Genomic DNA, 25300 nt, shown 5'->3' with positions numbered 1-25300 from the left:
CTAAATTGGACAAAGCTTATACCACCAATAACAGATAAGCCATCCTCAATCAACATTATCACTGCACTATATGCTTCCTCTGTGGTAGCAGGTTGCTACTGGTCGTCTTCAAGCTAAAACAAGATGCTGAGAGATGTGGCTAATTATGTCATAATTACATCATAACTCCGGACCTATTTATTGTTGACGCACTGCTGTGTTACTAGTGACAGAGATTGTTGAACAAGTGTTCAGAAAGGCAGACTATGAGAAAAGTTATATGGTTTAGCTAAATTTAAGTGTAGTGATAAGTACACAGACATTTTAAAATAGGGCAAGAAGGTGCTGCACTGTAAAGATGTAAAAGCTTAGTTGTGTATAAACATGAGGTTGGTAAATGGCTAACTCATGAGCTTTAGCATCCTTGATAGTTACCAGAGATCTCTAAATATATACATATAACTACATTTCCATCATATGCCCTTGACTATAGTTTAAAATAAAATAAAACATTAGACAGAAGGTAAAGGAGTTAATTCGAACATGTTTTTAGTTAACCGTTAAAGGCATTTCAGCACCATAGACAGCAGCTTGTATGTGCATTCTCTGTTACCTCCCAGAAAACAAAAACACACAAACATGAATGACCATTACACTCACACATTCTTACGTATAACTTTTATGAAAGCAAAGACATATTTGTCAATCTATGCAACATTAAGTAGAACATATTTTAATGATATGGTGCAAAATGGTTACAGAGAACAAAATGCTTGTGCTCCTAATGATCAGCTGCAATTTAACATAAAGCAAGCCATCATAATAGACCATTAACAACTTTAAACTCTGAGGAAAATCTTTGTTTACAGGCAGTTAATAAAATAAGATAATAACAAAAGATATAAAGAAAAGGGAAAATACTGATGCCAACAGTAAAACTGAAAACAGAATTATTCTCAGAGGTAGGATTTGAAGTGTCTTGCTTGTGACAGCAGTAGCAGTAATCCTGCTCCAAGCACAACCACAGCAAGATTCTTTATAACTCGTCTCCTCATGCTGCTGTGAGGACTGGGCAGAGGAGGATGGAAGGTGTAATCAACAGGATCCAACTGAAGAAGAGCATCACAACATTAAAATGGTCATTCACAATCATTGGTCAGATGCAGCAACATTCATTAGTAACTTTCTGAAATTGACCAAAAAGGCTTTCATGCTTAACACAACGTAGCTCGGTCAAATGGCAATGGACTTGAAAAGGAGCTTAAATAAATAAACCTAGTGTCCCTATGCAATGTGTTTGAGTGACAGTTGTAATGCTTCCAGCAAACTTTTACCAGACAGTCTATTTTTAAAAAGTACAGGATAATGAATTACAATCTGTTTATATTCCTCAGTATTTATCATTCCACTGTATTTGATCTCATACAGAACAGACTGGAATGCACCAGACAATGCCAGAACAATCACCATGGACTACAGGGACACAGAATATACTTCTCATCAGCTCTTCTTGTGACATACAGGTGAATTTAGGAAAAATTTAGGTGAAATTAAGAATCTGAAATGTGGACCCATTGTTACTCATTGTTAGACCTTCATCCTCCAGTTACTGCACCAAGCATGATAGTATTTAGCAAACTGCTATCTATGCTGATTTGGTCACAACTCATCATAACAGAACATTTCTTTAAGATGAAGCAGTGACTTTGGGGTCTGAAGAAACTGAGCAACTCTATAAGTCTCCCAAGGAAACTGCCTTTAAAATGCAGTTTTTTAAATCTTCCACTATACTTTCTATCCTCCATCATTTCCTCTATGTCCATGAGCCGCCTTCTCTCAATTTGGCCATTGCCACTAGCCAGTTCTCCACAACAACTAACTGCCAGACAAGGACTAACATAAGGATGAGGATTAATGTGCTAGGTGATTCTAATTAATCTTTTCTAATGCAAAATCATAGAGTAGTTGAATTTAGAGGGGTTGCTATATTGCCCTCACTGAAGATCTCACAGATGCACATGATTGGGTAGTGCTCTCTTAACCAGCAGGGGAAAGAATAAAATGACCAAATTGTAAGAAAATAAAATACAACAAAACAACCAACAATCAAAAAATCTTCCCTGGCAGAAATACTCAATGCTCTGTATAAAAGTATACGCATCTAAGCTAAATCAGATTCATTGGACATTAAAAGATATGACGTTTTTTTTTTGGATGGTGTAAACTTTGAAAACTCTTGCACATACAGTTGATTTAATAAAGAGGTTAAGAAGGGACATCAAGACACCTCATGGTTTGTCTATACCAATTCAACTATGGCGTGATTGGGGAGACCTGTAGAAATGCTTGGCTCTCTCCCTTAAGCGGGTTAGAAGATAAGATAAACCAGATCGGTTGGGTCTTCTCTTACCACATGGCCTCCGTTCACTGTCAGATTCCAGCCTGACACAGAGGGCACGCTGGCTGCCCTCTACGCTCCAATTCTCTACACGAGACTGCACTGCTTCTGAGTTATGAGCTGCGAAGGTTTCTGCCGTCACACACTGTCCTGAGTGGATTCTCAATTTAGACAGATTATACAAAGAAACCTGAAAATGCTGCTGACCTTGCCGAGGAGGTCCCTGAGACAGAGCACTTCTTTCTGCAGGTCTCCGGTCTGAGCCACTAGCTCCGTGCATATGGCCTGAGCCTCCTTATTTGGATCCCAAGTGAGAACAAGCTGCCAGAACAAATATCCTTTGAAAAAGTGGTTCAACATAGTCTAAAAGATTTGGCTATAGTTTTGGTTTGGAATAGCAGAAATGATACAACAAAAAATGTGTTTGTTTGTTTATAAAATAGATCGTAAGCTAAAAATGGGAGTGTTGTACTAAAAAACTATGGAAATACTCTAAATAGGACAAATCTGTAGAAAGCAGTTTAACTCAGTTAAACCAAGCTACAGGTAATTTTTTGCTTCCATTTCCTGATATGAATTAAAAAGCTGTTTATGTCTGTATCACTTAACCCATACAATGGGCTTTGTAATTAGTCATTATAAAGGAGATGGAAGTTTGAAGGGAGTCTTAAGGGAGTGTGTGCATGCAAACCTGTGAGGTACTGCGGGGGAACCTGCTGATGACATCCTGCACTGTCTCAGTTAGGTAACAACACTGCTGCCTCAGGCTGATCAGAAAATTATACAGCTCCTCACTCCTGCAAGACAAAAACACAGCATCAAACCCTGGAATCAGTGAATACAATACAAGATGAGACTGTAAATGAGGAGGGGGTGGAATGGGCACAGAAATGTTCATTTTTAGCATTATATATTATTAAGTATTATGAGGATTACAGATTTGTGTAAAAGTACAAAATAATTACAACACTATCAACCAGTATTAGCCGCTAATCTTGTAATCTACGCAAATACTTTCCCAATGATGTGTAGCATCGTTTGGTGATAGAATTCTTGAAGCACTTCTTCCATCACTTAGCATGTCAAACCCCTGTAATGGCTGACAGCTCTATCTTAACAGAAAATCTCTCCAAGCAGCCGTTTTCTTCTCTTAACAGTCTGTCTGAAGCTGTGGTAAACACTGTCAGGAGTGTCTATGTCTCTGGAGTTACTATCTCTGCCAGAATGAAGAGATGGCTTATAGTGTTGCTTTGTTAGTTTTTCTTTGACCAAATGAGAGATAGGCTTGTGCTGGATGACTAAGAGGCTGGTTAAGAGCCACTGTGACATCACACACCATGAGCACGTCCATCATCTTATAGTCAGACAACAATCCAAAAATCCAGCAATGTCATAATCAAGATCAGAGCATGTTCCTGAACGCAATCCCTCAAGTAAATGTTTTTGGTCTGGCATCATTTTACATATTTTCTACCTATTCTTAATCATTTCTTAGCTTTTAAAATTAATTGTAGAATTAAATATTTTAAAGCACTGCAGGGAAATGACATGGGCAGGCATGTGTTGTACAAACTTCAAATGAAAAAGTATGTGTTCTTGCACATCCCATTAGCCAGGAAATTTCTGGATTTGGATTTCTGTGTAACCCGACATGCCTTTAGTGTGTGTTTATAGACTACCTATCAGGACAGGATTAAATGTGGAATTTACTGGATGACCCCATGCCCTCAGGGAAGCCCCTTAGCTCTGAATAAAGAAAATCACAGATTGATTAGCTTCGTTAAGGTAAGACATGGCATATGAGCAAACTGCTCAGAATCATCCGTCAAAACATGAGAATGAAGAAACCGCACTCACTCATTCCTCACTTCACAAATCATTATTAGAGCTTAAACCATTAAGACAGGTTTGTCTGGAAACCTTGTGGACACAGTGGGTCATCCTACTTCAAACAATGGAAATCTCAAAAGGTGGAGTTCAAGTCTGAGAGTACATTTTCCTTTTGGTCTAAAAGGAGATATTGATATTGTGTCTCAGTCTAAGATTAAATGCAGAGAGTTCACACATAGAAGAGAGACAATAACACTAATACATTTTAAACTAGTACAAAATCTAGTGGTGGGTTCTTTAAATGTGTGGATGCAATAGATAGCCCTTTAATAACTAACATGGACACCTCACAGCTCAAGGGTACGCAGTTCAATCCCAAGTTTGGGATTACTGTCCGTGTAGTACAGATGAATTCTGCTCTTACTTAAGATGAATAAAATATAAACTCAAAACTTAGAGTAGCAGAACGACTGTAAGAGTGTATATGTATAACCTTTCATATTATATACACACACACATTCTTGGACCACTTTTGGTGGGTACTAACCACTGCATACTGGGAACACCCCAAAAGACCTGCCATCTTGGAGACGCTCTGACCCAGTAGTCTTTCCTTTACAATTGTCAAATTCACTCAGATCCTTACACTTGTTATTTTACCTGCTTCCAACACATCAGCTTCAAGAACTGACGGTTATATACCCCCCATGACATGTGCCATTCATTTTGACAGGATGGTATCAATGTTATTCACTTCAGCTGCCAGTAGTTTTACTGTTATAGCTCAAATAAATTAAGAAAACACATAAATCACACATTGGATGTCGATGAATTAAAGAATCAAGTTGAAAATTCACTTTGATTCCCTTTGACGTGATGTATATAAATACACTGTGTAATTGGATCCAAAATCATCAACCCACTAAGGCCTGGATTCACACCATAAATACTCTAATTCAGTAAAAAAATGAAATTACAGCCTAAGCCAGCTTGTACGAATTTCATCACAACAATTCAAAATGTAAGTTATTAGTGCGTATGACCCCCACATGCCCGTATGAACTCATGACCATCTGGGCATGCTCCTGATGAGATAGCGGATGGTGTCCTGGGGATCTCCTCCCAGACCTGGGTCAGGGGATCAGTGAGCTTCTCAATTAGTTTCAGATCTGGGGAACATGAGGGCCAGTCAGTGGCAGTGATGCCTTAGTCAACCAAAAAGTGCTTATACACTCTGGCCACATGAGGCCCAGTAAGAGTACATTTGGCTAGCTCATGGGTCTGTGTAACCCTCCTAGGATATGACTCCCCACACCATCAGCATACCGTTCCCCAGTGGCAGACCTGCCAATTCTAGTGTTCTTTGGTAAATGCCAATCGAGCAGCACGGTGCTGGGCTGTGAGCACAGATACCACTAGAGGATGACTGGCCCTCATGCCACCCTCATGGAGTCTGTTTCTGACTATTATCAGCTTTCCATCTCGCGGTATCTTCTCTGTGCTCCATTATGACGTGCCATCCTGGAGGAGCTGGACTACCTGTGCAAGTTGTAGGTACCTCATGATATAGTGACCCTAACAAAACAAAAAAAACTAGAGACAAATCAGTCAGGAAGGATAGAGAGAGAGCAATTGTCTATGGCCACTACTTAAAACCCATTTGCTGCCGCTCTAAAATTTGTGATCTGTTTCTGGTGAATGTAATTTCTGCATGACTTTTTGCATTATGTATAGATAAGACAAATTCACATAAAAAAAAATACTGGACAACTAATTACTGAGTCAGTGATTCATAACCTCTCTCTTAATAAGAGTACACAAGCTGGAATCTTACCCAGTGTCTATGTTGTCAAGCTTGATCAAGGAGTCCAGATCTATTCTGTCAAGGTGAATCTCTTGAGCTGCATTTAGAATCTTCCTTTGGTCTTCAGGGTCTGTTACTCCAATCTGTACAGATGAATTAGGACACCAGAATTAGTCCTTATTCATCACAACTTTGATTTGAGCACTACATTTGGTAACGCAACCTCAGCTGCATGAAATAAGCTTCTGCCCATTAGTTGTTAATTTCCATGTTATTTGCACACAGTGCAATCTAATTATTTCCCTTTTATACATTCAAGGTACATAAAACACCATAATTATGAAGGTGCTGTGAAGGCAAACCAATAAAAGGAAAGCATGTAGTAATCTAAGTTTGAAGACAGTGTAGAAAAGAGAGAATACATTTCTGTGAAGCTGAGTTATTGCCTGTGTCTGAGGTTGCTGAAAATAAAGATAAATAAAGGTTCATGGTGTGCTCAAAATGGCATAAATGGTGTGCACAAAATTATGTTTAAGGAATGGAGGAAATAATGGTTTCTGGTTTGCGAACATTGTATTTTACAGAAATTAAGACACACACACATACGCATACATATATATATAGTTTTTTTTTAAGAAAGCTATTATTTAAGGTCAAATGTTTTTGCTATACATAATAGACAACTGCAGGACTAGTAAACAGACTAGTGAACAGACTAGTGGGACCTTTTTTACTAACAGAGTATCACAGCTAGCATACTCTCAAAATAGTTAAGCACATATATATAAATTTAAAACCAGAGGGTAGAGCTACAGAAAATGTTCGAAAAGCACAACCTTAAAAGAACAAATGATTATACTGGTCACCCCAAGAAGCCCAAATAACAGCAGGTTTTTACACTGGACTGGTCCCAGAAACTTCCCAACCCACTGAACTATTGCTTCTTAGGGCAGTTCATAACACGCATTATTATATGGCATGAACTATTTTGCCAACAAATTTTTTAAGTGTTAGTTTCATTGTAAAGTTAAAAGTTACCTTTTCTAATTCTTCCTTTTCCATAATCAACAAGTGGCTCCATGTGATGTCATTCTTCTGATCAACGTGTACAGAAATGAGAAACTCTTAGAATAAAGTCCATACCTACATACCTATATATGTTCATGTATTATGATTTTGCCTCATCTAAGTGTAAAACAGCATAAAAATCTTCTTTAAGACTTCTGGCATGATCTGTGATCCAATCTGTATAATATGAAACTATACTCACCATCACGATGTCCGAGAGGTACTCCAGATTCAGCCCATGCAGTAGCAGCTCAATATCACCTAGTTTACCACAACTGCAAGCAAATCAAATTCCGTGTACCCATATTACAATATTATAGTGCGCCAGTTTTCCTTATCACCACTAGAGGGCATTCTAGCTACAGTCTGCAAAACCTAGGGTAGGAATGTACCTCTCCTTTGAGCCAGATACAGGTTCAGGATTCTGGTTGAGATATTTATTGACTGTTTCTGTTTTGGAGGGCAGCGCACCATTAACCATGGAGTCACTTGGAGAGTCGAGAATCTTGCAGATCTGTTGAGAGTTTGGTTTAATATTAAACAGTAATTCAGAACAGTAACAAAAATTCTCTTAACTAAGTATTTTACACCTTCAGAGTCATGCATATTCACAAACCTCTATCAGATACCTACAGCCCTGGTTCTCAAACTGGGCAAGATTTTTGAATTTGGCTACAGCGGTGAAAACACAATCAAAACCATCATAGTTATCGAGTTCTTTTTAGCTAGAAATGAAGGCCCTAAAACTCAAAATCAAGTAGGTCAATAAACAATGTTTAAATCTAATCACAATATAAATGTGCACTGTGAAGGAAATGGTCATGAAAAAAAAGTTACTGCATTTAAATAAAGAGCTAACAGCGTGTTAAAGAATGGCTGGAATACAGAATGAATCCCCAAATCTCAAATAATTCCAGTTTACAATTCCTCATACATCGCTGCATGTGTGTGATGATTGTTTAAACATGAAACATATAAACAGCAAAGTTTTTATTTGTTCTTCAGTGGATAATGGCTGCTAATGGATAATTCCTTCTAAGGCAAAGTGTCACATGACTGAGGTCATAGGTCACATACCAGCAGGTGTTTGAATGATCTGGCCAGGTCAGCTGCTGTGCACCCTGCATTGCTTTTAATGGACTTGTCAGCTCCGAGGTGTAGTAGTTTTAGAACGGCAGCTTCATGCCCGTACTGCACAGCTAACATGAGTGCCTAATTTGTACCAGAGAGTCTCATTAGTTATTGCTGCATACAACACAAGCTTGGCCTAAAGAAGGGTGCTTGTCAAGTGTGACAGCACTAAGACCTGCTGGCAGACATGAGACATACTGTGTTTAATCAATACATATACGAATGTCTGACCTGCTAGGCAAACTTTAAACATTGAATTTACTTTACGAAAGTTGATTAAGAAGCATGACTGATGTGTGAAGAGTACCGTGTGGCCGCTATCATCCTGAAAGTTTAGCTCTGCTCCATGGGACACCAGCAGATTGATCACCTGAGAGTAACCGTCCCTGGCAGCCAGCATGAGACACGTCATGCGACTCCTAGGCATAAGGAAAGGAAGTCAAACTGTTTTGCTGAGTTTCACAATAGAAAGGTAGTTCATGGGTTAAGTCCAAGTCCAATCAGGTACAATTTAACACCAAGTTAAACTATAAACTAGGGACAAATAATCTGACCTGCAATGAAAGAAAAGGTTAACAGGGTGAGACAGGGTGTTTAGAATTATTTTAGTAAAATATTTGACTCTGACACTAATGCCTAAAATCTAGCTGAAACGTTTCACTCTATTGTACATCAGTGCTACAGCTACATTTACATTACAAACTAAGAAAAACATTGAACTGATGAAGGTGGACGAAAGAAAGCGCTATTGTCTCATCTTGTTTCACCTCACACTTCAGGCTCCATCATGGGGAAAGGAAATTAGCCTGTGATGTGTGAATGTGACTCATATTTATGGAACTGCAATGGAAAGCAGAAGCTCTTGTCAAACATTACACAGCACGGTGAGGCCTGTGTGTGTGATTGTACTGCAAGTCTATGGGAAAAGCCTCAAGCCATTTATCACGATACCTGACATTTCCCAGAGAACAGGCATCCAAACTTCAACACTACAACGTCATGTACAGGTGAGGGAGGGCACATTAATTTCTCAACATGACACTATCTGCGCAAATGTTCTTGTGACAAACTGTGCGATGGCTTACATAACCCTTTTCCCAGGGTAGGGCAACAATAATCAGGAAGTTTGCTAAATCAATTCAGGAGGTTTGTTGAATCAGATCAATCAAACGATTCAAAAACACTGATGCCAATCTTCTTCTTTTTTGGGGAAGGCAATAGTAAAAACATTACAGTTACTGGAGAAAATAAGAGACGTATATCCGTCTAAATGTTTACTTCATCAACCAGTCGATTAAAACAGAACGAAAATGAAACTTGTTAAGAAAAAATAGATCAGAATGACAACCATAAATAGTTATTTAGTTTCAACATGAAGTCTCTATTGCTGAAATTATGAACTATTCAACTGCAATTGCAATCCTACGGGCTCTGAAACGATCTGTAGTCCTAATCCAAAAATTTATTTGTGAGAATAAACTAAAATAATTTCCCTAAAATTCAACATTATTAAAAGCCACAGTGTCAGCTTGGAAAGCTCTGGAAGCTGGTGGAAAATCAGTAATACAGGGAAGTGATAAACTCTGGGAATGCTGGGAGAATAATGCAAACAAGAACTGATTCATCTAGGGACTCTCAAGGGACTCTCATCCTATAATAATAAATATTATAGTATGGCTGAAAAATCTAATCAAATTCAAGATAACCGAAAGTGTTTCAGATATCATTAAAGGTTACTTAGCACATCATCCTTTTTTTTATATCTTCATTGCTCTTGTTTTATGTGGAAACTTAACAAAAAAGTCAGTTAGTTCTTGATCTAAAGCTGATATTTAAAGTTGTGTTCAAATAAATAGCAGTATAACATGAGTAAACTGATAAACCAGTTCTTAGCAGTATTTTATATGCAAATAATTGTTTGTAGATGGACACTGATCAGGCATAAACATTGTGAGCAGTGAGAGGAAGTGAATTATCTCCTCATCATGGCACCTGTTAGTGGGTGGGATATATTAGGCAGCAAGTGAACATTTTGTTAATGTGTTAGAAGCAGGAAAAATGGGCAAGCGTAAGGATTTGAGTTTGACAAAGGCCAAATTGTGATGGCTAGATGACTGGATCAGAGCATCTCCAAAACTGCAGCTCTTGTGGGGTGTTCCCGGTCTGCAGTGGTCAGTATCTATCAAAAGTGGTCCAAGGAAGAAACAGTGGTGAACCAGTGACAGGGTAATGGGCGGCCAAGGCTCACTGATGCATGTGGGAAGTGAAGGCTGGCCCGTGTGATCCAGTTAATGTTGGTTCTGATAGAAAGGTGTCAGAATACACCGTGCATAACGGGTCAGGGCTGTTCTGGCAGCAAAAGGGGGACCAACATAATATTAGGCAGGTGGTCATAATATCATGCCTGATCAATGTATATTGCCTTCTGAATTAATAAGTAAAACGGACCGTTCCTGAGGAACAACGTAATTTGATTATACATCTTCCGCTCTCCAATCAACTTTTTAAAGTGCAGCAAAGTATAGGTTGCTCAGCTAAAATGATCTCAAATGCTTTGAAATGGCAACAAGATCAAGCAACTACTGTTAAAACAGAATCGGTTAAAATTTTGCCATGGAATACATCAACTGTCCCAAAAAGAAATGTAGTAACATTCTTTGGTTTTATGAGAGTTAAATTGTTCTTCTCGGGTCCAGTGGTCACCGACAGTATGTCAGGCGACCTTCAGGTACTGAATTCAAGCCGCAGTACATGATGGAGACATTAAATCATGGTGGCACAAAAATCATACTATGGGGATGTTTTTCATACCATGGCGTTGGGCCTATTTATCGTGTACCAGGGACCACAGATCAGTTTGAATACATCAAAATACTTGTGTTTCAACAAGACGACAAGCCCAAACACACAGGTAAGTGAGCAACATCTTGGTTCCAGCAAAAAGAACTGAGGTAATGGAGTAGTCAGCTCAATCCCCTGACCTCAACCCCATTGAAAACTTGTGGGGTGACATTAAAAATAACCCAAAAATTCACAGGGACTGGACTGAAATACATGTTTCTAGATGCCAGAAATTGGTTGACTCCATGCAACACAGATTATTAAAGTTATAATCATTTATTTAAAAAAAAAAAAAAAAAAGTTAAATCTTGGAAAAAGAATCAGTTTCAAGAATCAAGTGTTTGAAGAGAAATGTGTTAACACTGTCGTATTTTAGAACACAATAATAATCGTTTTTATTTTTTTGCTTCCTGTAAAAGGAATAATGCAGACTTGATCAAATTTGTTCATGCTTTCTTTTGGAATTGAATCTGTAATATTTTCTCTACATTTGAAATATAAAAGCTATTAAAATATTTGCACTTTTATTCACATACTGCTATTTTTTAAACACAACTATAGGTGTTTTTCACACTGGGCACTTTTGCTGTGGTCTGAACCAGTGTGTGATTGGGCTCAGCCCACCCACAGCTTGAATTTATCGAAACCCGCTGCATTTTCATTCATCTTTGTTATCGCACATGTAAAACACAACAAGACTAACTTATTTTCATTTTTTTGGATGCTGTTATATAGTAAGGCACCTCACCTCTTCTGTGGTGCACAACGCTCCCCTGCCCCTCATTGGTAAATGTGTGTTGCGAAACCAAATGATGTGATCAGATAATGTTCAGGTTACTTTACTATCTGAACAAGTGCAGACCCAAGTACAAGCTGTGTTCATATTCACGGAGACCAATGTTCAGACAATCCAAAACAGAGGTTTAAAAAGATGTGTGTTCAAGGCCAAAATATCAAAATACAAAGTAATAATTGTGGAGTTAACTGCACAGCCCATTCCAGGGTCATTAAGGGGCAAGTAGAACAGCTTGTGAAAAGTGGTGAAGAATGCACTAGGGTTAACTCTCATCCACAGAAGAGTCAAGGAGCAATGCGAAGGTGGAATAATTTCACACTCCCAAAAGCCTACTAAATAAAAAATGTAGAATACAACTTTCCAGAGATGTAACTGGAAACACTTCAATCCATAAACTGGAAAAAAATATGATTTTTTAAGGCATCATGCTGTTCTGAACAAAAGCAGTATGCAAATACCACCTCATTTTATATTTTTAATCACTTATAATGGAGCAACATTCAAAAATATTACACAAAATTGACGTATGAGAGCAACTCTGAGACTTCTGTTCTCCACATTCCCCAAATGACACATTATGTGTGGCCTTCAGATTACCACCATGGATGGAAGAAAATCCTACAGGAAATGCTAAAGACATGCAGGATGTCAATAATAACGTTGTGGTTTACCAAACCTGTTTTTGGCATGTAGCTGTCAAATGCCAGTCAAATGTAGTCTTCAAAAGACTGAGAAGAAGGGCAGTGCTTCACAACCGTCATCACACAGCCACTTCCCTCTGCTTCTTGTTACCACTTTTCAAATATTTTGTCTGGACAGGATACAACCACTTTCATACCAGTCAACACAGCAAAGTGCTTGTTGATACTGGGTCATGTGCACTTGTGTGCTTGGGCTGCAGATGATGTGCAGCTGGGGGTCAGTGGAAGAGCTACTTAGTGCCTGTGGGTGCAGTACAAGTGCACGATCACCATCCTCATTCCTACAAGCATCAAACGTTGTTTCTGTCCAAATGTTTCCGAAGATTCAGCAAAAGTAATTGCAAATCATTGTGAGTTTCCACTGCATATTGGTATGCGAATATACCAAGGTGCAATAAGATTACATATAATGACAGCTAAATACAAACAGTGGTGGCTGATGACTAGAGGCAAACTGAGTGGCATTTTAAAACAGTTGAGCACTTGAACATACTGGGTTGCACAAGACGTTGTAGCACACATATTAGCCAGCAATTTGTCATGACAGGTTCTGTCTTTGGTATGGTATTTACATAGCTTTCAAACAAATTGCTAAACCTAAAAATAGCCCTCCAAAAAACCCCCAATGATAATCAAGGGTTAGACTGCATGTGGCTGTTAATCACACCAATCTGGCAATTCAAGACCTTCTGCTACATCCACTCATGACCGCACCACTCTCTATCATCAGGTCAACCGAATTTTCCTGATCTAAAGGAATTATTTGCTCAATTGCTTCTTCAAAGCCAAGTTCAGTTGTAAGTTATTCTGGATAAGGGAATCTGCTGTAACTGTAAATATAAAATGTAAATGAACTGAAAATAATGTGCAAAAATGCTTATTGAGAATGGAGAAGAACATTGGGGTGGTTTGAGCATAGTTTTGTGAAAAGTAATAATTTTGAAAATATTACGCCAGAACTTCACTACCCAATGCCATATACTAAGCATTTTTACCTACAGTAGCTGACCACTGCTTGTGGCTACATCCAAATGGTGTTCTGTCCTAATCTGCACTGCCAAAATAGTTCACCATAAGAAGATAGTTAATAGAAGCAGAATACTGGTGTAGATTAGTAACAAAACCACTGTGAAGGTTAGTACCAAGATTAAATAAAAAGCCTGGCCAACAAACACTCATAGAAATGTATATGCAATGTTGCCATGAAGATCCAGCATGAAAAATCTGTACCCTGTATTTGTATTATCCTTAATATCCAGACAAATTATTTAAGCATTTCTATCACCTGGGATTTTAATTATGAATGTACAAATTGATTAATCTAAATTGCTTTTAAATGAGCCTTTGAACAAATATATTCAAAACCCCTCATGAACACATTTCATACATGCAGATATACATATGTCTCATAACCCTTGTGAGGGCCTTCCAATGACAACTGTTAATGCAGAGTGAGTATTAATGCTAAGGTTTGTATTAGTATAAACCTTAACTAATAATTCCAGTGACAATTATTAAGGTTTGTACTAATACAAACCTTAACCTTAGTAAATAAGGCAATTTTAAGGCTCAAGTCTTTTCAGTTATTGATTTTTTTTAATGCTGTTTTTCTATTAAAAACTCTTTCTGGAGAGCAATCAGATATTCCTATTCATGTAAGTACAATTGACTGACACACACACACACACACACACACACACACACACACACACCCCTTACCTGCTGTAGACATTTGGGTCAGCGTTGCGACTCAGCAGTAGAGCCACACACTTGCTGATGTTTTCTTCAGTGGTAGAATTTGCAGTGCAAGCTGCCATTAGCACAGTATAATGATCTGAGTGCAAGCAAAAAAAAAAGAGAGTAAGGGAAAACAAGCTCAAGATTACAGTCTGGCAGTAAGAGAGTACTTAAAGTACTTCTGATAGTACAGTTGAGGTTACACTAGAAATGTTTTACAAGAACAGTGAATATGATATCATAAAGCAACAGCAACCACAGAACTCCAGAAACAATAACTAACATTTTGCATTAAGTGTGAAATCCACTTGAATGAACGTTTCCAAAGGCCTAATCATGTACACAATTGTGTGCGAAAGCAGTGTGTACACACAATCATATTGCAGATGTAGTTGCTCTGATTACAGGCAGGTTTAGGCTACATGAGTAAGTCTGGTTGAGGGAAGGATGCAGACTCAGAATGGTTGTGTCTGCAGTGGAGTGGGAAAATAAATAAAGCACCAGTGTTGGGCCAGCGCAATGACGCCAGCATCACGCTCTGTGTACTGGCATTATCCATCACTGCTGCATTCTTCTCTCTCTAAGCAGAACACAAGCTACGAAGCGGCGGCTTGTTTCACATTTAATTATTTCCTTCCAAAGCCCCCAAACACACAGACATTTATATACACACTGAGACTGGACATGCGGAAATGTCTAAATTACTTCACTCATGTTTCCCACCAGCATGTAAACTGAACACACACCAGCAGATTAATTGGATGTTTTCAATAACCCTGTTTTTGCGTCACAACTATTAAGTAAAGGCAGATGAAGCAAGCTGAAAACGATCTGGGCTAAAATTAAAACAACACACACACACATTAGGCTAAAATAATATGAAAAGCAAACTCTCTTTTCAGCAAAATCAGTCATTTCAGCCTTAAAAGCATTAGAAGTAGCTACAGGGAGTTAAATGTCATTCACACACGTCAAAAACATTTAAAAAAAAATTTGCTTATGCTGAGACATAAGCAGAATAAAACACTCCAGCCTATGCTATTCTACAAAAAATAACCTACCCCAGCATTATTTTTGTGTAACAGCAGTCCATAGTGTGTTGTTACTTACATAATGCAGTGTGCCATCTGAAGATGCCACATAACTTCTTCTATATTGCAAAAGTATGTGGACGCCTGACCATCACACCAGTTGCTCTTGTTGAACACCCATTCCAGTTTTAGTCCATCCTTTGCTGTTAGAATAACCTCCAATCTTTTTTCCACTAGGTCTTAGAACATGGCTGTGGGGATTTGTGTTCATTCAGCCACAGGCATTAGTATGGTCATAAAAGAATACCTGGGGTGCGGTTGGTGTTCCGGCTCATCCCAAAGGTTTTGAGGTCAGAGCTCTGTACCACTTGAGTTCTTCTACTCACACGTTAGCAAACCATGACTTTTTTTTTTTTTAAATCTTGCTTTGTGCACAGGGGCATTGTCATGCTGGAACAGGTTCGGGTTGCTTACTTTTGAGTGAAGGGAAACCTTAATACTAGAGTATACAAAGTCATCACTGACAATTTGTGGCAACAAACTTGGGAAGACCCAAATGAGAGGGTGATTGTCAGGTGTCCATGAACTTAAGGTCATTCAGTGTATATGGACCATATGACCCACGGATCAACGTAAAGCTTGTCAGTACCTTCTCCAGAGACATCTCAGTCTCCTCATCTAAATCACTTTTATTTGATTCCCTTGTACTGGGGTTATTGCCAGCGACAGTTGATATCTTGGTCATAATTTCATTTCTCAGAGTTGTGTCTGTTCTTTTTCTCCAAGAGATCAGTAAGTGCAAATGTAACACTACCAGCTCTTAAAGGGGTTTTTGTGTTTGTTGACAGGATCACAACAATAGCTCTGGCATTCTCCAAATCATTTTGGAACATACCATTTTTCCAATTTCAGCAATATTGTCTTGTGTTTGTAAGAAAATGTAGTGTTTATTTGTGATTGAAAAATAGTGGGCTTAACCCACACATAATATAATTCAAGATACAAGAAAGAAAACAAGATAGGAAGTAAGCATTGTTTAGTACAGTAAGTAGAGAATTGTCTATAGTTTTTCTATTTTAAATTTTTTTTTTTTCAAACCATTGTACGTAAAAGTAGAGGCAAAAGATAGTGTCCCCATTTGCTTTGTAAGATTATTAAAAAATAAAGCAACCAGACAGTGAAGAAAGATTCATTTGTTCAAAACAATTGATAAAATAACTTCCTTATTCATTTCTATTATTGAAAACTTACAGCCAGATCACTACAAGATTTATGATTTGTCTGTCCCTTATAAAGAGTATATCATGCACTAAATATTAATAAAATCTGAGATCACGGGAACCGGCTCTAGTTGAGTTGGTATGGAATGTCTTATATAGGAATCGTTTTTGTGGTTTAGGACACATCCATAGTGTACACAACAGGAAGCTGACGTTTCCGTTACTGTTAAGACCATAGCACCGTTATCACAACATTATCAGAGATTAAAACCCACACTGAAAAACTAACAGACTGTGTGGCATTCATGGTGAAGAAAATGATATCTTAACATATCTTGAATAGACTCCATGTTATCTAGTATTTTTATTACTAGATTTACAAGAAACCAAATGTAAAGTTACAAAACCCTACTTCTAGATATTTTACTCATTTTTCAAGACATGTAATTTGACATTGCAGTGCAACGATAGCCTGCCCAATCCTGCTTCAGTGCTTTTACACAATCACAGCTCTTAATTTAAGGAGAGAGATACACCGATCAGGCATAACATTATGAGCACTGAAAGGTGAAGTGAATAACACTGATTATCTCCTCATCATGGCACCTGTTAGTGGGTGGGATATATTAGACAGCAGGTGAACATTTTGTTCACTTGTAATCTAGCCATGGGGTCCAGTGACTTCTGTGCCGGTCCCAAGCCCAGATAAATAGAGAGGGTTGCGTCAGGAAGGGCATCCGGCGTAAAACATTGCCAAATTTAACCATGCGAATCGTCAGTACTCTAAATTTCATACCGGATCGGTCGAGGCCCTGGTTAACAACGACCGACATTGGCACCGTTGACCTACAGGGCGCTGGTGGAAATTGGGCTACTGTAGAGAAGAAGTAGAGGAGGAAGGAGAGTGCGTAGACAGAGAGAGAAGAGGAAAGGTAAGAGGGTAGGACTGAGAATAGGAACTCTGAATGTTGGTACTATGACAGGGAAAGGTAGAGAGCTGGCTGATATGATGGAGAGATGGAAGGTGGATATACTGTGTGTACAGGAGACCAGGTGGACGGGTAGCAAGGCTCATAGTATAGGAGCAGGATTCAAGCTGTTTTATTATGGTGTGGATAGTAAGAGACATGGGGTAGGTGTGGTCCTGAAGGAGGAGTTTGTGAGGAATGTTCTGGAGGTGATGAGAGTGTCAGACAGGGTGATGAGTCTGAAGTTGGAGATTGAAGGGGTGATGTTGAATGTTGTTAGTGGTTATGTCCCACAGGTAGGTTGTGAGTTAGAGGAGAAAGAGAGATTCTGGAGTGAATTAGATGAGGTGATAGAGAGTATTCCCACGGGTGAGAGAGTGGTGATAGGAGCAGATTTTAATGGACATGTTGGTGAGGGGAACACAGGTGATGAGGAGGTGATGGGCAAGTTTGGAGTTAAGGAAAGGAACCTTGAATGACAGATGGTAGTGGACTTTGCTAAGAGGATGGACATGGCTGTGGTTAACACTTATTTTCAGAAGAGGGAGGAGCATAGAGTGACTTACAACAGTGGAGGTAGGAGCACACAGGTAGACTACATCCTATGTAGAAGAGGCAATCTGAAAGAGATTAGTGACTGTAAAGTGGTAGTGGGAGAGAGTGCAGCCAGACAGCATAGGATGGTGGTGTGTAGGATGACTTTGATGGTCTGTAAGCAGAGGTCAAAGATAGAGATGGAGAAGAAAACCAAGTGGTGGAAGCTGAAAAAGGAGGAATGTTGTGAGGAATTTAGACAGAAGTTGAGGCAGGCTCTGGGTGGTCAGGTAGTGCTGCCAGATGACTGGGAAACTACAGGAGAAGTGATCAAGGAGGCAGGAAGAAAGGTGCTGGGTGTGTCATCTGGAAGGAGGAAAGAAGATAAGGAGACTTGGTGGTGGAATGAGGAAGTTCAGGATAGTATTCAAAGGAAGAGGTTAGCCAAGAAGAAGTGGGACATGGACAGGACTGAAGAGAACAGACAGGAATACAAGGAGTTACACCACAGAGTGAAGAGGCCAAGCAGTAGGCGTATGACGAGTTGTACACTAGGTTAGACACTAGAGATGGAGAGAAGGACTTGTACAGGTTGGCTAGGCAGAGGGATCGAGATGTGAAGGATGTGCGGCAAGTTAGAGTTATTAAGGACAGAGATGGAAAGGTGCTCACAAGTGAGGAGAGTGTACAGAGGAGATGGAAGGAGTACTTTGAAGAGCTGATGAATGAGGAAAATGAGAGGGGAAAAAAGAGTAGAAGGGGTGAACTCTGTGGAACAGAAAGTAGATAAGATTAGAAAGGATGAAGTCAGGAAGGCTTTGAAGAGAATGAAAAGTGGAAAGGCAGTTGGTCCTGACAACATCCCGGTGGAGGTCTGGAAGTGTCTAGGAGAGGCGGCAGTGGAATTTTTAACTAGTCTGTTTAACAGGGTTTTAGAGAGTGAGAAGATGCCTGAGGAATGGAGAAGTGTATTAGTGCCGATCTTTAAGAATAAGGGTGACGTGCAGAGTTGCAGCAACTATAGGGGGATAAAGTTGATGAGCCATACAATGAAGCTATGGGAAAGAGTAGTGAAAGCTAGGTTAAGGAAGGCAGTGGAAATTTGTGAGCAGTAGTATGGCTTCATGCCCAGAAAGAGCACAACAGATGCAATTTTTGCTCTGAGAATGTTGATGGAGAAGTACAGAGATGGTCAGGGAGAGTTGCACTGTGTGTTTGTAGACCTGGAGAAAGCGTATGACAGGGTGCCAAGAGAAGAGCTGTGGTACTGTATGAGGAAGTCAGGAGTAGCAGAGAAGTATGTCAGAGTGGTGCAGGACATGTATGAGAGGAGCAGGACAGTGGTGAGGTGTGCTGTAGGTCAGACAGAGGAGTTCAGGGTGGAGGTGGGACTGGAGCAGGGATCGGCTCTGAGCCCCTCCCTGTTTGCTATGGTGATGGACCAGTTGTCAGAGGAGGTCAGACAGGAGTCTCCTTGGATAATGATGTTTGCAGATGACATTGTGATCTGTAGTGAGAGCAGGGAGCAGGTGGAGGAAAACCTGGAGAGGTGGAGGTTTGCGCTGGAGAGAAGAGGAATGAAAGTCAGTCACAGTAAGACTGAGTACATGTGTGTGAATGAAAGGGAGGGAAGAGGAACAGTAAGATTACAGGGTGAAGAGGTGAAGAAGGTACAGGAGTTTAAGTATTTGGGGTCAACAGTCCAGAGTGGTGGAGTGTGTGGGAAAGAGGTAGAGAAGTGAGTGCAGGCAGGTTGGAATGGGTGGAGAAAGGTGTCGGGAGTTCTGTGTGATAGAAAAATATCAGCGAGAATCAGGGGGAAGGTGTACAAGACAGTGGTGAGACCAGCCATGCTGTATTGTTTATAGACAGTATCACTGAGACAGAGACAGGAGTCAGAGCTCGAGGTAGCAGAGCTGAAGATGTTGAGGTTCTCTTTGGGAGTGACAAGGTTGGACAGGATTAGGAACGAGTACATCACAGAGACAGCTCATGTTGGACATTTGGGGGACAAAGTTAGGGAGGCCAGATTAAGATGGTTTGGACATGTCCAGAGGAGGGAGAGTGAGTATATTGGTAGGAGAATGTTGGACATGGAGCTGCCAGGCAGGAGGCAAAGAGGAAGGCCAAAGAGGAGGTATATGGATGGAATAAATGAGGATATGAAGCTAGTGGGTGTCAGTGTTGAGGATGCAGAAGATAGGGATAGGTGGAGAGAGATGATTCGCTGTGGCGATCCCTGAAGGGAAAAGCCGAAAGAAGAAGAAGAAAAAGAAGAAGAAGAAGTGAACATTTTGTCCTCAAAGTTGATGTGTTAGAAGCAGGAAAAAATGGCAAGTGTAAGGATTTGAGCGAAGTTCGACAAGGACCAAATTGTGATGGCTAGACGACTGGATCAGAGCATCTCCAAAACTGCAGCTCTTGTGGGGTGTTCCCAGTCTGCAGTGGTCAGTATCTATCAAAAGTGGTCAACAGTGGTGAACCGGCGACAGGGTCATGGGCGGCCAAGGCTCACTGATGCACGTGGAGAGTGAAGGTTGGCCCGTGTGATCCGATCCAACAGACGAGCTACTGTTGCTCAAATTGCTGAAGAAGTTAATGCTGGTTCTGATAGAAAGGTGTCAGAATACACAGTGCATGACAGGTCAGGGCTGTTTTGGCAACAAAAGGGGATCAGTACAATATTAAGCAGGTGATTATAATGTTATGCCTGGTCGGTGTATATAGAAACTGAAGTAAAATGTGACTTGGGTCTATGATTTAGTTATTGCATCAGTGATTAGTAAGAATGGATGATGGTAAGACTTTGGAGATTAAAACAAACAGTTCCTTAAAAAGATCCAAAACAAAATAATTATCACAAACTAAACAATACTTGAGTTCTTCCAATCAAACCTTGTGTTCTTAGAGCTCACTTTGTTCACTGGGACATTGTTGTGCTGGAACAGGTTTAGGCCTCTCTGCTCCAGAGAAAGAAAACTGCAAAACTACAGCATACAAAGACATTCTATACAATTGCGTGCTTCCAAGCCTGCGGCAGCAATTTATATATTTTATATGCACCTTTGGCCATATAGAGAGTATGTGCAATATGGATGGAAAAACATGTTAGGTGCCTCTCAAATCACATAGTTATGAACTATTCTGTAGTATAAATAGCGTGAGTAGTGTTAAAATTTCAGACAAAAAAAGTGCACTTTAAGTACCTGTTGATGATGCACTTGGCAGATAATTATTACCTTCATTTCCATTGAACATTATCTGATCTGGCTTTTGTGGTTTAGTTTAATTACAAAACAAAAAATTTCCACTCTTTAGGGATGAAACTAAGATGTGACAAATTTATTAACCTGAGTACTGCCTCACACTATACTGCCAAAAGTTTTGGGACACCCCTCCAAATCATTGAATTCAGGTGTTGTTTTTCAGGGGTTGGGCTTGGGCCCTTAGTTCCAGTGAAATGAACTCTTAATGCTTCAGCATACCAAGACATTTTATACAATTTCATGCTCCCGACTTTGTGGGAACAGTTTGGGGATGACCCCTTCCTGTTCTAACATGACTGCACACCAGTGCACAAAGCAAGGTCCATAAAGACATGGATGTGGAGTCCTGACCTCAACCCGATAAAGCACCTTTGGGATTAATTAGAGCGGAGCCTACGAACCATGGCAAAACTGGAACGTCTGCCTTTACATGCACATGAATGTAAAATGGAGTTGGCCCACCCTTTGCAGCTATAACAGCTTCAACTCTTCTAAGAAGGCTTTCCACAAGGTTTAGGAGTGTGTTTATGGGAATTTCTGACCATTCCTCTAGAAGCGCATTTGTGAGGTCAGGCACCTATGATAGACGAGAAGGCCTGACTTGCAGTCTCTGCTCTAATTCATCTCAAAGGTGTTCTATCAGGTTGAGGTCAGGACTCTGTGCAGGCCAGTCAAGTTCCTCCACACCAAACTCTCTCATCCATGTCTTTATGGACCTTGCTTTGTGCACTGGTGTGCAGTCATGTTGGAACAGGAAGGGGTCATCCCCAAACTGTTCCCACAAAGTTGGGAGCATGAAATTGTCCGAAATGTCTTGGTATGCTGAAGCATTAAGAGTTCCTTTCACTGGAACTAAGGGGCCGAGCCCAACCCCTGAAAACCAACAGCTAAATTCAATGATTTGGAGGGGTGTCCCAAAACTTTCGGCAATTTGGTGTATAACACCAACCAACAATTAACACCATAATGGCTAATCATATGAGAAATATTTCATTACAGATTTCAGGTGTTCAGGAGTTTGTTTTTAATAAAATAAACCATCACTTAGAAATCTGAACATGAAGAGACCTGACACCTTTACCTTCCAAAAAGCCAAACTTTAGCCTGAATCTTCACTAACATTACTGCTTTGTAGCCTTTCATTTCACCTCTGCTGAAGTTAGCGCTGGCTCCGCGGTCCAGCAGCAGCTCGGCCAGCTCACAGTGACCAACATGGACAGCACACATGAGAGGAGTCCACTCAAAGCCCAGACGTGTCTCCACGTCCATACCTAACCACAGAAAAAAAGTGAGACATTATTGGCGTTCGAGAAAAACACATATGCAACGGATCTTCTATAAACACACACACACACACACACACACACACACACACACACACACACAGGTCTCGAGCTAGTAAAGCTACATACCGCTGTCTAGTAACTTCCGCACGAGATCGACGTCCCCCGCTGTAATGGCCCTCTTCAGGACGGTCACATTGTCCTCAGGGAATAATGTCGACTTAGACACATGAAAATACAAAACTAATATGAAATAACGACAGTTACATGCTCTAGAACTGCATATTCACATAAAAGTTGGTGTAAAAGACAGCTACAGTGTGTGTATGTGTGATTGGCATGGCGGAAAGGCGAAAGATTAGCTACTGCTAGTTATTTAGCTAGCGCGGAAACCGGGCATATTTTTTAAAAAGTATATATATATATAACTTTACCTTGAGTTCCAGTTTTTTGGAGCAACTGGTATGTCCAATATCCCACTCATCACTACTTCCATCACTTTCGTCGCCCGCAGGAAAGGCATAGTCAACGTTATCCAGCATGTCTGTGTGCTGTAACTGTAACACATACAAACACGTCAGCTAGTTACAGCATGTCGCTGTGATTAAATACAACTAGAGAGAGTTTAACACGTTTCTTACACATTAACGATGACGTCGTCTCTTTTCAGCCTCGGTTTGTATACAACTCAAGCAATAGCAATTCTATTTAAAAAAAACAATATGCTTCACAAACACGTTTTGGTCAGTTTCAGTGTCGTTGACTATCGCCCCCATGCGGCCTAAAGGTCAACTGCGGTTTAAAAACGCATGCTATGGGTGAAACTTTTCTGACGTTTCTTTATTCCAGTAATAAACTTAACACAATTAGTCCACTGGAAGGCTTTCTGAAAAACCTAAAAACCTATGTTTACTAATCACATAAATGATGAATTTGCTAAAACACACTTCAACAACTGGGACACGTTTATTAGGTTTATAATGTAATAAAATTAGATAAATCACCCAAATTTGTGCAGCCCGGGCTTCTTGGACCAAACAAAGGGAGATTGGGGTCAATTTCTTTTTTAAATTGAAAAAATGATGTTTTACTATATACAATTACTTTTGTTGTCTTTTATATTTTATTTAAAATATATTATGTGCCTAATTTAGCACTGAAACGCTGTATTTTTTGCAATTTTACAAAAATAATAGCTCCAGGGTCTTGATTTTAAGTTTAGCCTGTGGTTCATATAGTTTCATGTAGTTTCATGTGTTCTGTCCACATGGGTTTCTTCCTATCTAACAAAAACCTGCCCATAGTTGGACTGGCTATTCTAATTATGTGAATGTGTGTGCATTGTGTTCTTGCAATGTGCCCAATGTTTCTGGCATAGACCCCAGATCTTCTGCGACCTTAACTAGAGTGCAGTGGTCAGTAAGGATAAATAATTGAATGATTAAATATGTATACACATTAAACATTAATGCCAGGCTAAATATAAGTGAATCAGGGTAAACGTGTCACAGATTAACCTGTTCTACTAAAGAAAACTAAAGATATATTTAATCATTGATCACACCATTAACCTCTGCACATGTTTGCTGAAACCAATCCCTGGTCCATTCATTTAACTTCCTAGTTCTCTTCTTCTTTTCCTATTTTTTCTATGTCTTTGTAACTTTCCTTTTGAAATAGGCTTTGATCCAACTTTACTTTGCAATTTATTTCCCTGAGTTATTACAGGTTGTGCATATTTGGCCAATAACAAGCTTTATGCACAGAATGTACTATTATTTAAAAGGAATATTACATTTGTTTGACTAGGAAATCTAGCTAGACAAATCAAATAGCTAGCTATTTGATAAAGTTGGACAAAAAAATCTTTTGACCTCTATTGTGGTCAAAATTTATGCATGCCCCTTTTTTGGGGGCTTCCTGTATAAGATTTCTCTTCCCTCCAATGTCATATGACAGTCATGAAATCACGATATAAACATTATTCCATTTACGTAACAACTCTACTAGATTGTTTAGTAATCTTGTTGGCTATCTTTAGAACAAGAAATAAAGACATCAGAGCTTCGGTGTCTGACCCATATGTCTGCGTACCAGTGTCACCAAATTACCGTAATTCACACAGTAACAGTACTCTAGGTGACTCTGTTTTAATGTTGTTTTGACATCTATTAAAGCCCAGGCTGTGCCACTTAAACTTTACCAAATTACTACAGAATTACTTTTGACCAATTTTGTAACTTAGAGCTTATTTATATTTCTCAGTATGAACTTTTGGTTGTTTCATTTACATGTGTATTTGTGTATGTATACCACCATATGAATAAATCTACTATGAAGATCTTGTGCATACTTATAATTTTTATTTGGACTTATCGGAATGGAGGTGTTTTGTATTTTTCAGTCCTTTTCATTAAAGCCTACATTTAAGTCATGACATGTAGATACTATAGATAAGCTATAGACTGAGTAGGGGCCCTTTCAAAAAACACATTTTTTCATAACCAAAGTTTATTGTCATCATTTGCCTCCAAAACATTTAGTATAAAACAATCCAGATAAATGCTTTTTAAAATGATGTTATGTCGGGATTGAAATAAGTCCTTCTGCACCTTAAATAATCCTAACATCACACAGGTTCTTACAAAGCTCTACATTTTATTAACATCTTATCTTTGAGAGTAAGGCTGAAAAAACAGCCTGGATTGGGGTA

The 25300-nt window shown here is 39.4% G+C and overlaps 1 protein-coding gene across 2 annotated transcripts; it reads right to left on the bottom strand.

The window, feature by feature from the left end:
- Window positions 1-472: 472 nt before the first annotated feature.
- Window positions 473-23352, bottom strand: asz1 (ankyrin repeat, SAM and basic leucine zipper domain containing 1). Of its 2 annotated transcripts, XM_058387178.1 has the most exons (14): window positions 23229-23352; window positions 23022-23144; window positions 22717-22807; window positions 22453-22575; window positions 14268-14382; window positions 8518-8629; window positions 8157-8291; window positions 7472-7593; window positions 7282-7354; window positions 7050-7106; window positions 6042-6154; window positions 3069-3174; window positions 2585-2698; window positions 473-1088 (listed from the first exon to the last, which is right to left on the bottom strand). In XM_058387178.1, exons 2-14 carry the CDS (start codon window positions 23127-23129, stop codon window positions 936-938), a joined length of 1422 nt encoding a protein of 473 aa, XP_058243161.1. In that variant the 5' UTR covers window positions 23130-23144; window positions 23229-23352; the 3' UTR covers window positions 473-935. The 2 variants fall into 2 exon arrangements, with proteins under 2 accessions (XP_058243161.1, XP_058243162.1); XM_058387179.1 differs by lacking the exons at window positions 22453-22575; window positions 22717-22807; window positions 23022-23144; window positions 23229-23352 and adding an exon at window positions 14569-15132 and having other exon boundaries at window positions 475-1088.
- Window positions 23353-25300: the final 1948 nt, after the last annotated feature.

The sequence above is a fragment of the Hemibagrus wyckioides genome, linkage group LG04 (genome assembly GCF_019097595.1).
Source record: "Hemibagrus wyckioides isolate EC202008001 linkage group LG04, SWU_Hwy_1.0, whole genome shotgun sequence".
NCBI lineage: Eukaryota > Metazoa > Chordata > Actinopteri > Siluriformes > Bagridae > Hemibagrus > Hemibagrus wyckioides.
Note: the sequence above shows the minus strand (reverse complement) of the source record. Positions and strands in the feature narration are given on the sequence as shown.

What these genes read in the sequence shown, in the direction of transcription:
- asz1 (XM_058387178.1), bottom strand. Translation starts at nt 23,129, where the DNA reads ATGCTGGATAACGTTGACTATGCCTTTCCTGCGGGCGACGAAAGTGAT. An exon ending in AGGATGATAGCGGCCACACG is followed by an intron (nt 8,292 to 8,517) that starts GTACTCTTCACA and finishes GGTACAAATTAG; the next exon opens with GCACTCATGTTAGCTGTGCA. An exon ending in GATCATTCAAACACCTGCTG is followed by an intron (nt 7,594 to 8,156) that starts GTATGTGACCTA and finishes AACTCTCAACAG; the next exon opens with ATCTGCAAGATTCTCGACTC.